The sequence below is a fragment of the Eublepharis macularius genome, chromosome 5 (assembly GCF_028583425.1).
Source record: "Eublepharis macularius isolate TG4126 chromosome 5, MPM_Emac_v1.0, whole genome shotgun sequence".
NCBI lineage: Eukaryota > Metazoa > Chordata > Lepidosauria > Squamata > Eublepharidae > Eublepharis > Eublepharis macularius.
In genome coordinates, this window is record NC_072794.1 from 1,655,992 (window position 1) to 1,669,671 (window position 13,680).

General features: G+C 50.4%; 1 protein-coding gene across 1 annotated transcript in view; it reads left to right on the plus strand.

The window, feature by feature from the left end:
- Positions 1 to 13,680, plus strand: part of PTPRS (protein tyrosine phosphatase receptor type S) — a 251,796-nt gene that overhangs the window by 204,814 nt on the left and 33,302 nt on the right. The window contains exons 25-26 of the mRNA XM_054979906.1: positions 2,372 to 2,419; positions 10,096 to 10,193. Coding sequence (XP_054835881.1) covers positions 2,372 to 2,419; positions 10,096 to 10,193 — 146 coding nt within the window. The remainder of the gene's footprint in view (positions 1 to 2,371; positions 2,420 to 10,095; positions 10,194 to 13,680) is intronic.

Here is a 13,680-nt window from a genome sequence, read left to right on the forward strand (position 1 = left end):
CGGAGCCATGCACTGTTGTGCGCAGCCCAGCCACAGCACGAGCTCACCCCGCACTGACCCCTGAAGCCACAGCCCCGTCCCACTGCCACACCTCGGAGGCGGCCACCAAGGGAGCATGGGGAGCCATGGCCCCAGCAGCGCTCCCAGCCCAGCAGAGAGAGGGTGGGAGGGAGGCAGATGTCGGGCAAGCTTGCTGCCAGCTGGGCGCGGGGGCCAGGAGCGCAGCTGGATCTGCGGCTTCCTGCACTCCCTCGGCAGCCGCCTCCGAAATGTGGTGGTGGGGCGGGGACCAGAAGGGGGCTTGGCTGCAGGGGTGGTGGTGAGGGGCGAGGTTGTGCTGCCAGCCAGGCAGCAGCTTGACACCACATGGCTCCGGTTGAGGGGTGGAGGCAGACACCGGGCGAGTTCACGCTGCCGGCTGGGGCAGCTACAAGTGACGCCTGCACTTCCCATCAACCACTGAGGGAAACTGACACGTGTCCACCTCCTGTCAGGCGTCACTTGTAGCTCGGCTCTTATGCGGACTCCAAAGCCTTCGATGTACTTGTATCACCAGGGGAGCCAATCCCACTTGGCTAAGGTGCCAGAAGTTATCCCAGGAGGCACATAAGACTGAGAGTCTGAAAATCGGCACATACGCAGAAGGTTAAAATGAACGATAACCTTGGTGTTTGCCCATTTCATCCAAATCAAAATCAATAGTTTTGTCCTCTGCATTCCAGAGTAGGCCCCACTTTGAGAGCTGCAGAAATGGTAACACTTAATTTACATTGGGTGGGTTGGATCCCGTCAGAGGAGAGAACCGATGCTAGCAGACCAGGTCCATGAGATCCAGTCGATTCTTCTGTTGTTTCCAGTGCATTGGGGTAGGCCTGCAGTATTCCCCCTGCGCAATGTGGGTCAGCTTTGCAGAAGTGGGATGGGAAATAGACCCTTCACTATGTCGGAGAAGCTCTATGTGTGTGCGTGCGTGCGTGCGTGCGTGTGTGTGTGTGTGTGTGGAGGGCGGGGGCGGCGCTGTCTCCCTCGGATTGTTCTTGTCGATCGAACAGGCTTCTTGGGCTACGTGCCAAAGCCCCCAAAGCCCTTTGATTCCAAGCAAGAGTGATCATTTGACCTTTGTTGATACCCTTTCAGTAGTATGTTGTGGGTTATAAAAAGATTAACTGCCAGAAGGTTATTAAAAGTACTTTGCTGAGTTTTTCCTAATCAAAACCTGCGTATAACCCAAAATCTGATCTTTGGGACTTCCTATATTTCCCGCTCCTCCCAAAGACCCAGACCTTGGCGTTCTTTGGGGTCAAGCCAGCTGTGCCCTGGAGGATGGCTTCTTTGTAGTGGGGAGGGAAGAAGCAAATGGGTTGCACTGAGAGGAAGCACTCCTTCCCTCTTCGTCGTTTCCCCTGTGTCATTCCCCCCCCTGCCCCCAACTGGAGCTGCCCTGCAGGGGGAAAGCATGCAGGTCCCACATTTTGTGTGCTGAAACACGTGCCAACTTGGGACGGGGGTGGGCGTTAGGAAAACAGCATGTAGGGAAAATATTGCAGCAACAACCATACTGTGGACAACCCAAATTGCTTTTCAGGAACTGCGGAATATCCTACTCGAGAATCTCCCTGGTCCCATCTAGCGTGGCCAAGTAGAGGCAGAGCTACTTGACGTTTAATATGTGGCAGGTAGCGTGGCAGTCGGTGTCCTCAGCTGTGCTGTGTTGCCTCTTGGGCTGGAAAAGCTGCCCCAAATGTTATGCCATTTCGAAGGCAGCGACCCCTTCCTTCTCCTTTCCCCTGGTGCAAAAGTGGAAGGGCCACCCGCAGTAGGGGGGGGGGAGGCCGACCCACACACTACTTCAGCTATCAAACATGAACCGCCAGAGGGAGAGCAGGAAGGGCTTCTCCACACACCCGCCCCCAACCTCTTTCATGAACGGCAGTGGTTCAGTTTGGGAGAGGGGTGTGTGTGTGTGTGTTAAGAAATGCTCCTAAAATAATGTCAAAATACAAAGAGAACAGATGCCGTTTATCGGGAGTGGTCATATTCTGTTCAGCTATAGAATTCAGGAAGGGGAGGGGGCGGGGGATTCAGGCTGCCCTTTCCGTGGCCCCTGTGGCCCTGTGGCTCCCGTCCTTCCCCTCCCCCCCCCCAGGCAGGCAACAAAGGATTCAAGAGAGCCCAAAAGAAACACACACACCCTCCCCCGCCGATAAATCCCCACTATTATTATTTATGTTCCTTTTGTTTTTGTTCTGTTTGTTTTTACTTGGTTGAGTAGCATTTTTTATAAAAATGTATTTTTTGTGTTTTTATATATATATATATATATATATATTTTGGTTTATTTTTTTGTTTGTTTGTTTGTTGTTTTCTGCAGATTCTGGTCTGAGCAGCCCTCTCAGTGACCCTGAGTTTGACTTTGAAAGTTAGTTCCTGTGTGTTTTTGTTCCTGTCGGTTTCATCATCGGTTGTGATTCTACCCCCATCCCTCCCCTGAATCTTCGGTTTCTCTTTGGCCGCGTTCCTCCTCCTGCTCTCTCTCTCCCTCTCTCCCTGCACTCTCTTTGCGGCTTTTGCCATCTCCCCTCATGCCATCTTCATTTGGTCTGGTTGTGCTTCCAGTTTTACAGTCCTTGGACTGAAAGGCCTTTTGCAAAGTGATCAAAATTTCAGCCGCATGTACGTATATATTTCTGTGCGTGTTCATATTTTTATATATGTATATTAGTATAATTTTTAAAATAACATTCAAAGAAATCACATAAATCCAAGGGTCTTTGAGGTCGTCTAGTCCAACCCTCTGCCCGGGGCAGGGATCCAAAGCCCCGAAGGCCTCCAGCAAGGGTCCCTCTAGCAAACAGCTGCTATCAGGAAGAGTTTCCTAACGTTCAGCCGAAATCTCCCCTCCTGTAACTTTTCCCATTCCACTCAGTCCTTCCATTCTAAGCAGCAGAGAACCAAGTCTTTGCCATCTTCCCTGTGGCAGCCCTTCAAGTACTGGAAGAGCCTAATCATGGCCGTTTCCACACGGCTTACCTCTCTTCGTAATGTCCCGGTAGATCGCGCAAAAAACGCGTTTTTTGCGCGATCTACCGGGACATTACGAAGAGAGGTAAGCCATGTGGAAACGGCCCGTGTCTTCCCCGTCTCCAACCTAAACATACCCCAGTTCCTTCTGTTTCCTAAATATCACATAGTGATGAACATGTTGCTCATAGGGTGGGACCCAGGCTAAATTGGAAATTCCACTGATTTCCCCCTTCCCATGTCATTTCTCGGGGTCCCCCGTCCCCCAAGAGGAGCATTTCACGGAGATGAGCGGGATGGAGTGGAGGGGGGGAAATTCCTCTCTGCTGCTGGAAAATTTCATTTGGATCCAAGTCCCCTCTTAGCGTTGTTACTCTCTAGCTATGCTTAATTCTTACATACAGGGCAAACACATGGCTTATAACAAGCAAGTGGAATCCGTTTCCTAGGGATGTGGCCGCCTCACTGGCAGTCTCCAAAGGGCAGCTGGACAAATCCTTGTCGGAGACGCTTTAGGCTGCTCCTGCACTGGACAAAGGGTTGGACTAGATGACCCCGGAGGTCCCTTCCAACCCTATGATTCTAAGTCATGCTGGCCTGATTTGAACCCAGACCCAGGTTTTTATTCTGCCTTCTCCTGAGGAGCTCAGAATGTTGTCGTCCCTTCCCCCTGTTCTCACAACAACCCTGTGCGGTCAGGGAGGCTGAGAGAAAGTGACTGGCACCAAGCTGCATGGCAGAGGAGGGATTTGAATTGGGGTCCCCTAGATCGCAGCCCAACTCTAACCACAAAGCTTTCTAATTTTTGCATGTGCTCTCTTCCTTGGCCACCTTTCACTGTCACTTAATTCTTACTGGCTGTAAAATATAATCGTGCCTGCCAATTTTTTAAAAAGTCCCTGCACACAGAAGACTAGCATTTAAGAGGGAGGCAAAGCTGGAGTCCTGACATACTAGTTTTCTGTATACTGGGATTTTAATTTATTTTGAACAAGCAGTCTGTTGTGTGAGCCCCAGCCATTGCTGGCCTGAGGTCGTTCAGCTGACACTGAATTCCCAGGCATGGTTTTGGACAGAGAGATCAGTGAGGGACCTACAAAGACCAGAAGCACGTGAGCAATTTGAATCTCTCATCATTTCCAGTCTTTAAAAAACCAATCTAGTTTAAAGAGTCAGCATCCTGACTTTAATTAGGAATCTGCTTTCCAGATTTTCTTCACTGCCCCCCCCACACACACACATATGACCTCACGCGTGCTTCCTGTTGCCCACTCCAAGATCAGGATGGTCACCAAACCCCCGGCATTGCAGGCTGCCTGCTTCTGAGCATGCACAGAATGCCTTTTTCCTGGAGCAAAATTAAGGTTTTTTAAAAAAATTAAAACAATTCATCAGCAAAATGTGCCAAATGACACTACACTCCCTTCCAAAGGAGAGCAGGTTGGGGGGGGAGTGTTTTAAAGCCACGTGGGAGCAGGGTGCCTTCAATGTGCTCCACATCCTGAAAAGGATATGGTTTCATTTGTCCTTCCGCCCTCCCCTCCCCAAACTAGTCAAAATAATGAAAATGATAACTACATGATTGTTTCCCCCCCCCCCCCCCGCCCCGGGCTTTATAGTTTCCTGTCCTGGCAACTAGCCCGGAAAATGGAATTCTAGCCAGGCCTTTAACAACCTAGCCTGCTGTCGACCCTATTTGGAAGATTATCTTGTATGAATGTTGTGAATATGGTTTCTAGGAAGGCTATATAAATCAAGCAGAATAAAAGGCGCAGGATCTGTCCCAAGGCCTACAAGAGGTGGAGAGCAGGATCACTTTATGGTGTCGGTTTTCAGCCTTACAAGACCCCGGGCCCACTTTGAATGCCCAGGTGGCCACAAGGAACCTGTGGAGTTGCAAGCATGTAGCAGGAAGTGACAGGATGGCATGGGCACATGACAGGAAGTGACAGGATGGCACGGGCACATGACAGGAAGTGACAGGATGGCACGGGCACATGACAGGAAGTGACAGGATGGCACGGGCACATGACAGGAGGAGGAGGCTTCCCTTTGCAGGGAAGGGGCCACAACGTGACCTCGGCCTGCCATGCTGCTGCTCCGTGACATGCGTGCCAGGAGGGATGGGAGGGGCAGCCTCCTTGCCGTGTGCACACACACACACACGCCCCGATGAGACTCTGTGACCCACCTGCAGGTCCTCGCCCATGGGCTGTAGACCAGAGACGAGGCAGGGGGGAAAGGAAAACGAACAGTGTGATCCTATGCAGAGTGACTCCAGTCCAAGCCCATTGAAATGGATGCAGGGAGTCTGGAGTAACCCTTTAATCTTGAGGGTAAGTAAACCCACAGTAACCAGGGGGCAAGACTTGAATTACAGGAAGGTCCCCTCCATATTAGGACAGAAGGTGCCAAGTGGGGTTTTAACTGTCGAGGCCACAAAGGGGGCTTTTGGAGAGGGGTGAGGACAGAAGTGTGAGCTGGGAAGAGAGATCTGAAAGGTGGGAGAGGTGGGCTGTGGCAGGGCACAGGCCCAAAGGGCACAGAGGAAGGAGGGGGCCGCAAGGCTGGGCAGCATCCCTTGGCAAACGTCAGTACGGTGGTGCGGGACGTGTGCTGAGCAGCCTGGGTTCGAATCTGCCGTGATACTCCTGGGGGATCCTGGGCCAGTCACCCCCTCTCAGCCTAACCTACTTCATTGGGTCTTTGTAAGGATGAAATGGAGGCAGGGAAAGCCACCGGGGCAAGATTCAAAATGTGGCAGTGAGGATTGAAAAAGAGAGGCCAGAAGGCCAGGCAAGCCTGAGAATTGCTGGGCTCCGAAGCGCCTGCGTCTGGCATGGACGCTGCCCCCCCCCAAAAAAATCTGGGCCGCGCAGAGCCTGCTGGTGCTTTTGGCCTTCCTAAGCCGTCCTCTAAGTGCCAGGAAACAAATGCTGTCACCCAGCAGAGGAGCTGCACGGCTGCGTTGTCGCCTCTCAGGCCCTCTTGGCACTGCTGCGTAGACGCCTGTATGTGTGTGTGTGTGAGTGTGTACGCGCACATGCACACACACGCGCACATATGCATATACACACATTCTTTTTTTTTTTTAAGCTCCAGTCAAATTGCCGGTTGCTTCCTTGGTGAAGGAGGCCTCCAGGCGGCTCAGCAGATGTTTGGGTGATTTTGTCTGTTGAATTAAAAGAGAGGGGGGGGTGTAGAGAGGGAGAGGGCTTGAGTTCTTTGCAATAACAAGATTAAGGAGATTTCAAGGGATTTGAAATGCTAGATGAGAACTCTCTCCCTTAAGATTTCCATGTTTCAAAGCCAGAAAGCATGGCCTTGCTTGGCAACGAGATTGGGCAGAAAAGCAGCTTTGGTTTCAGGTGGGGGTGTGTGTGTGAAAGGGGGCGGATCAGCCCCTGTGTTCCTCCCCCCAACCAAAACATGGGCCAGAATGTTTTATTCCTACACATGGAAAAATACTTCTCTTACCCATCCTCAGAAGCCCCCCCCCCCCGCCCCATGGTTGTGTGAGTGTAGAAAGAGTCAAAATCTGAACAAGGGCCTGGGCAGTGATGCCATAGGAAGCCCCCACCTGAGAGGGATGCTTCTGCAGCTGCTGCTTCTCAGCAGGAGACAAAATGATTGGAAGGAGACAAAACAGGTGCAGTAAGTCATGCAGGAAAGCAGCAGGGCAGCCTCCTCCACAGCACCTACCTACAGAGGAGGCTACCTGCTGTTTCCCTGTATGATTTACTGACCTGCTTTGGGCTCACAGAAGCCATGTGTTGCTGAATGTCAGTTTTGTGGCTTGGGGATACTTATTTAATTGTGCTCTTAAGCCCCAATACGCAGCCTTTAAAAAGCATCATTTTTGTTTGTGTTTTCATTGTCACATACGATTGAAATATTTGATCTCATTAGAGGCCTGCATTGTATTATCCTTACTTTGTTTCCATCATGTGAATGACAAAGGGAAGAGCAGCATCAGGGCAGCAAGTTGGCCTGTGCGCTCCTCTTTGGACTATTTGCCAGGCCTTGTGCCCCCCCACCCTTGCTGGCCTCCACAGAGGTCTTCAGATGCCAGCTTACCATGAGAAAAATCTTGACACTAGCAGCAAATACGTCCGTGCCAACGCCAGCTTGACTATCTCTGGTGCCCCCTGTCTGCCATCTTCCCATGTGTCCCATGGCAGTGTTGTCCTCAAGTCCCAGTGAGAGCTAAGCTCTTCTTTCTCAGCTGCTAAGGTATCTTTTCCTTGTTGCTTTTTGTGGAGGCGGGGTGGGTGATATTATTCTTTGCAAAAGCACACTGTAAAACTGGTGGATGCCGTGCTAAGCTTTTGCCATCTCTGTGCCGAGTTTCCGGTTATTTTCTTACCCAGCCGCCACTGCTTGCAGCTGCTTTTAATCACACGACACCCATTAGGGCTCGAAATTCTCCGTGGCTCCCCACCTGTCTTTCCCCCCTTCCCAGGGCACTGTGGTGGTTTCTCAAAAGGCTGTTGGAGAGGGAACAAGTGTGTCCGTGGCAGCCACAGCCCTTGCCAACTGATCGACAGAGCCAATGCAGGGTGGTATCTTAAGGACACAGGGACCAGAAATGTTTTGCCCAGCTTCAGGTGCCCAACTGAGCCATTAGGATGAAAGGAAAGGCCCTTTCAGGGGCGTCCGTTTTAAAAACAGCTTACGCTGCTGTGGCTTCCCTCCAAAGAGCCACAGGAATTGGCGAGGTCGCTTGGAAATTGCTGACAACAGTCCCTAGTTTTTTCGCAGAATAACCATTCCTGAAGTTCAGTAGGAAAGAAGCCGTGTCTGCAACTGTACAAACTGCAGGGATAAATCATATGAAAATGTTAGCATTGCTCTCTTCCTGCTATGCTGGTTTACTACATTCAAGAAGCTTTTACGTGGGGAGAGCATTGAGAAACATGACACGGGGGCATTGGTCCCTGCAAGTATCAGGATTCTACCGCCTTGTTCTACGTAATGTGTCGGGAGAATGGCTCTAACCCAGCATCTTTACCATTCTGATCTGGGAGCAAGCCCCATTGGTTTCAGCCAAAGTTACTCCTGAGTAAGCGTGCGTAGGATTGAGTGCAACTGATTAATTACATAGTTTTGCAAACAATGACCCGTTTCTTCAGAACAGTAAGATTGAGCCACAATAAGCCAGCTTAAGTTTCCCCGTAATGCCAGTTCCCTGTGTGTGTGTTCCTGTGATTGTTTCTGCTACAAACCTAAGTGCAAAGCAGAAACTATTTTATTTTTTAATGCTGTTTCACTCCCCTTTGCTATTTCAGTTTCCCCTTTAATCTGACCCTGCACCTCCAGACGTCAGTCTTGTAAAGCCATTGTAACGAAGCCTCCGTAATAATATTGAAATGCCACTCACTGAAGCTAACATCATGTTCCCTGAACACAAACACGTGCACACACACAATTTTATAGGAGAGGGGGAGAAGATACACAGAGCTGTACAGAAGCTGCAGTAAGTACCTCTGGTAAGGCAGTTTTAGCTGCTAGACCTGATGAGACCAGAGGCAGGCGTTCATGCTGGAAGAAAGGGGCGTACGTCTCTTTGGCAGCCCTGCCTTCTCGCTAGGATACCCTGCTCAGAAATCTTAGATATGTGAAGATAGACCATGATTACGCGGGTTGAGGGAAAGGCGTTCTGTTCCAGGACTGAGTCCTGGCATTGAAAGCCAATTAACTTGTCACTTGAACTCAGAAGGTTGCTCAGTGCGTTCCAAAGGGAAAGGAAGTTGTGCTGGGAGTGGGGACGGAGAAATGAGTTCCAGACCCCGGCTGAAAGGACTGGGGCTCTCTGTGTTGGGTCGATCCGTCTCTTCTTTTCCACTGCCTTGTCTGCTCCAAAGGGGAACAGCAGCCGGCCGTTAGTTCAAGCCTGTTCCTCTGTGGAAAGCCCGTGGCCAGAAGCCTGAAGCTCTCCTTTAAAATCTTCTCAAGCCTCAGAAATCTGAGAGGAAAGATGGGCGTGTTCAGAACGCATAATGCTCTCTTCTTCGATAGCCAAACTCACGCAACCCATTTTTGAAATGCAGAAGTTATAACTGAGATATATTCTCGCCCCTCTCACCTTGGGTTCTGAAACGTTCGAATCCTACGGGCAGGGATCTTTGTTTTCTAGCTTTTTCACGTAGATGGGAAATTCTGATTTTAAGAAGTTTAGGCCCTTTGACAAGAGGAGCCTCAATGCTGAAGGGAAAGGGAACCAACCGCCTGGTGCTGTGGAGGCGCGTGAGAAGGGGCTGCTCTAAAGGAAGCGAAGCATCACAAGAGAAATCCAAGCGGGAAATCAGTTCTTCTGTGCAGACCCAAGTAATAGGAGGCGTTTCCCAGTGGTTTGTGTACCACAGGTCAGGTGTGTCCATCTCTCATTACTGGAGACCAGAATCCACCACCTGAAATGGCCTCTCCACTTTGCCCTGTTTAAGGCCAAGTCAACCTTGTGGAAACTTTTGAAAAACCTCCACAGCGCTCTTCCATACTCCTTACACACACATACATCAGACTCTCCCTGCGCCATCGGCCAGCTCAATTCATACCCCTTCTTCTTCTTTTCATGTGTGTGTGTGTTTGTGGGGTGGTTCCCCCCCCCGCCCAATTTTTGAATGTCTTTATTACCTTCCTTTTTTATTGACCAATTTTGTTCACTCTCAGCAGTGTGACATTTTTGCCAGCATCTGTTTCTTTTGCTGTTTGATTGTTTTGCTCCCCTCCGCCCTTAACTTCACTGTTAGAACTGCTAGCAAGTGTCTGCTGTCAGAATCTCTCTCTCTCTTTTTTTAATTTTCCTCTTTTTCCAGATAAAATGCATATTTTCAGTAAATGTCAAGAATGGGGCCATCAAGGGGAGAACTCTTTTCATTTTCCTTTGAGTTCCAAGGACACAATTTCGAGCCCTCGATCTCTCTTCCTACCACTTCCCACCCTTTCTGGCCGTCCTTCCATTGCAGTCGTTCTCTATTTACATTGCAAAACTATTTGTTGTTTGTAACCGTCTGATGGTTTTAACCAAAGGAGACCTTTTGCTTCCCCCTCCCCCTTTCCCCTTTTCACCTCTAGGTATGCTCAACCACCCACCCATCCCAATTTCGGAACTGGCAGACCATGCAGAGCATCTCAAAGCCAATGACAACTTGAAGCTTTCTCAGGAGTATGAGGTATGGGAACATACGTGCATGGTCGCTCGGGGGTCCGGAGAAAATAATGGAGGATTTAATCCAGCACTGATGGAGGGTGAACTAGCATGTTCCAAGGAATGCCCCTTGTGGGCTGTCACGCTCTCCATTCTCTGTAACATCCACTCTCTCTTGCCATGGCATGTGAGCGAAAGTGGACCTCGTCACGCCACCCAAAGAGCAGTGACCCTTTCAGGGACCTTTGCTAGTGTACTGGGAAACTATGGAATTCTTGGTGAGCCCTGATTGGCAAGGATCAACTAATTAGGTCCACGTGTTTGGGGTATCTCTGATTATCATCCCATCTTGGTTAGAAATCAATCAATTTTATACTAGAATGTTCACTGGAACTCAGTCCACTTGCCTCAGTATTGGTACTTCCTGAAAAGGATGAATGCTCTGAACCGTCTGAGCCCTGGCTGTAGTTCAACTGACAGTTCTTTAAAAGTTAAAGGCAATAATAACATCTCACACTCAGGGCTTTTTTTCAGCAGGAACGCCAGTGGAAGGGAGTTCCGGAACCTCTTGAAAATGGTCACATGGCCGGTGGCCCCGCCCCCTGATCTCCAGACAGAGGGGAGTTGAGATTGCCCTCCACGCCGCTGGAGGGCAATCTCAACTCCCCTCTGTCCTGGAGATCAGGGGATGGGGCCACTGGCCATGTGACCATTTTCTCCGAGGGCAACCCACTGAGTTCCACCACCTCTTTTCCCAGAAAAAAAGCCCTGCTCACACTGAAATATGGATTGAAGTAAAGTTAGACCTTGCTGTTAAAGAAGGAGTTACCATCAGTAGACAAAAAAGAATAGTGAAACGTTTGTGCCTTTCCCACACACCAAGGTTTCCCCCAATTTTCCACAAATATTGTCTGGCAATGGTTGTTGTGGATTTTCCGGGCTGTATAGCCGTGGTCTTGGCATTGTAGTTCCTGACATTTCACCAGCAGCTGTGACTAGCATCTTCAGAGGTGTAGCAGAGGTGACCACACTGTGACACTGAGAGATCTCTGTCTTTTGATGCTACACCTCTGAAGATGCCAGTCACAGCTGCTGGCGAAATGTCAGGAACCACAACGCCAAGACCACGGCTATACAGCCTGGAAAATCCACAACAACCATCGTTCTCCAGCCGTGAAAGCCTTCGACAATATATTGTCTGGCAATATTTCAGATCAGGGAGGCTGGGGTCATTCTGCACTGTTGCCGTTTTGACAGACGCTGTGTTGGGTTCTTCTTTCTGTACTTCCTCAGATATCTTGATTTCTCGGGGTGGCAGTGCTGTCATAGAGGATGTCATCATTGCTGGCATCAGTTGCAGTGCCACCCCCACTCATTTATTTTCTGTGCAGGCGCTTCATCAATGCAGTGCTGGAACACTGGCTGTTGGCTGGGATGTGCACTTTCAAATGTTTGGGGGCAGATTATTGTTTTTTAAAAAAAAATTTAATGTACACTCAGAGAGGCATTTTAGTTCGCCATGGAGAACAAATAACAAGGGGGAGGGGTCATTGGTGCATTGGTAATTTCCTTTGGGATTGCCTTGCCTCCAAGGAATTAAATTGTTGAAACGTGATGGAAGCGCAGAGCCCTTGGGGGCATGTCCTCTTGCCGGGTTTCCCATTCCGCACCGTGGCCAGTAGTGAAAAGGAAGCCCGAAATCAGGAGAAGAGAAATCAGAACGATGTTTCGATTTGTCCGTCCATCCCACTGTTTCTTTAAATCTCCAATTCAAGCCAGTGCTGCAAGGGAAAGTTCAGTTCACTCTAGCAATGCAACAATGCCACCTTTAAAAGAAAAATAAAAAATAAAAAAAGGAGAGAGAACAGGGAGGGGGAAAGGAGGGTTTGGCCAAGAAACCAGAACTGGCCCATCCTCGTGAAGTGGGCGAAAGGGGCAGGGGAGGCGGGGGGTAGCAACCCCAGCTGATGAATCCCCACTGGAAAAAGGCGGGCAGGTCAGCAGGTTAAAAAAAAATTGGGGAATCTCTGCTCCTGAAAAAGTCAGGGAGAATGCCAGCGTCACTGCTAAAAGCTAAAAAACACATGTAGAAAACCGCAGATAAGCTGATGCAGTATTGGCTTCAGCCCACAGAAAGCAGCCCGGGTGGAAAAGAACTTGGTCTAAATTAAAGCATTTTTTAAAAAAAAAAAATTTAACTGCAATGATGAAAAAATGTCTTATGGAATGCTGGTAATTGCTATAGCTACTTAGTTTGGGGCGGGGGAAGAGAACTGTCTCAGAGCAGGTGGTTGGGAGGCGCCTGAGTGAATTGACCATCCACATAACTGGAAGAAATCCTGGTGTGCCGCTGCCCTGGACTACCCCTCACCCCAGGGCCGGCCCGCCCATTGAGGCTGGCCCAGCAGCCACCTCAGGGCACTAAGGCGCCGGAGGTGTGCCAGCCCGGGGGCAGGGGCTCATGCCACGGAGTTGCCACCACCACCGCCAGCCAGGAGCACATGCTGGCAGCGGCAGCATGGGGCAGCTGAGCGAGCAGTCTCCCGTTCAGTTGCTCTGCAGGCCAGGCGCAGCCAGTGGCCAGGGCAGCCGGCTGCACCTGGCCCGCAGAGCAACTGAACGGGAGGGCTGGAAGGGCCCCTGTGCGCGCAGCAGCCCTGCATGATGACATCACACACAGTGATGTCATCACGCAGTCCGGTGCACGCACGTGCATGCCCTTAAGCTGCCTCAGGTGCCGGCAACGCTGGAGCCGGCCCTGCCTCACCCCCACCCCCCATGGCAACATGGCTGGTGAAAAGGAGTCCCACTGCGCAGCTCAGCCTCGAAGAAGCAGGGGCATAGCAGCACTCGACTTCGCCCTGTGGCATCCCGGGCATGGTGTGCCCAGGGAGCAGGAACACAGGTGGCCAGTAGTGGGAGGTGGGCATGGTGGTGGGAGGGGACATAATCCTCTTCCAGGCTGTTTTCTCCACCCAGCCCACCCCCGGGAAGCTGGACAACCAAGTGCTGACCAAATAGGTTCAAAGGGCAGGAAGGTTACGGAGGGTGGGAGTGTCATTCAAGGTAAAGTAGGCCATCTAGAATTCCAAATTATGTGTGTTTTGTGGAGAGGGGTGCAGGTGGCTGAATTTCAACATCTCAGTTCAAAAATAACCAGCCAAGGTTTTTTTTTGGCAGCCAGCTTGACTATATGAATTGCTAATCACTAGGAAGATGATGGGAAGAGATTCTCAGCTCTGCTGGGATCTTTCTAAGCAATATCAGCATTTGGGCAAGGCAAGGAGCAAATGAAATGCACTCGCTGTGCCTTCCCCCCTCCCCCTTTCTCAGCAGCTAAGCTGCATAATGTAATATCTGAAAGTGCTTTTGGCCAAATTCCAGGGGCAGCCGCCTCCAGCGCGGACAATCTGTAGTTTAAGACAAACACCCTTAATGAACGAGATGTAAGATTAGAGGCGGACGGGGTGCCAAACTCCTTGTGCCCCAAGGGTGTGAGGGTCTGACCAGAG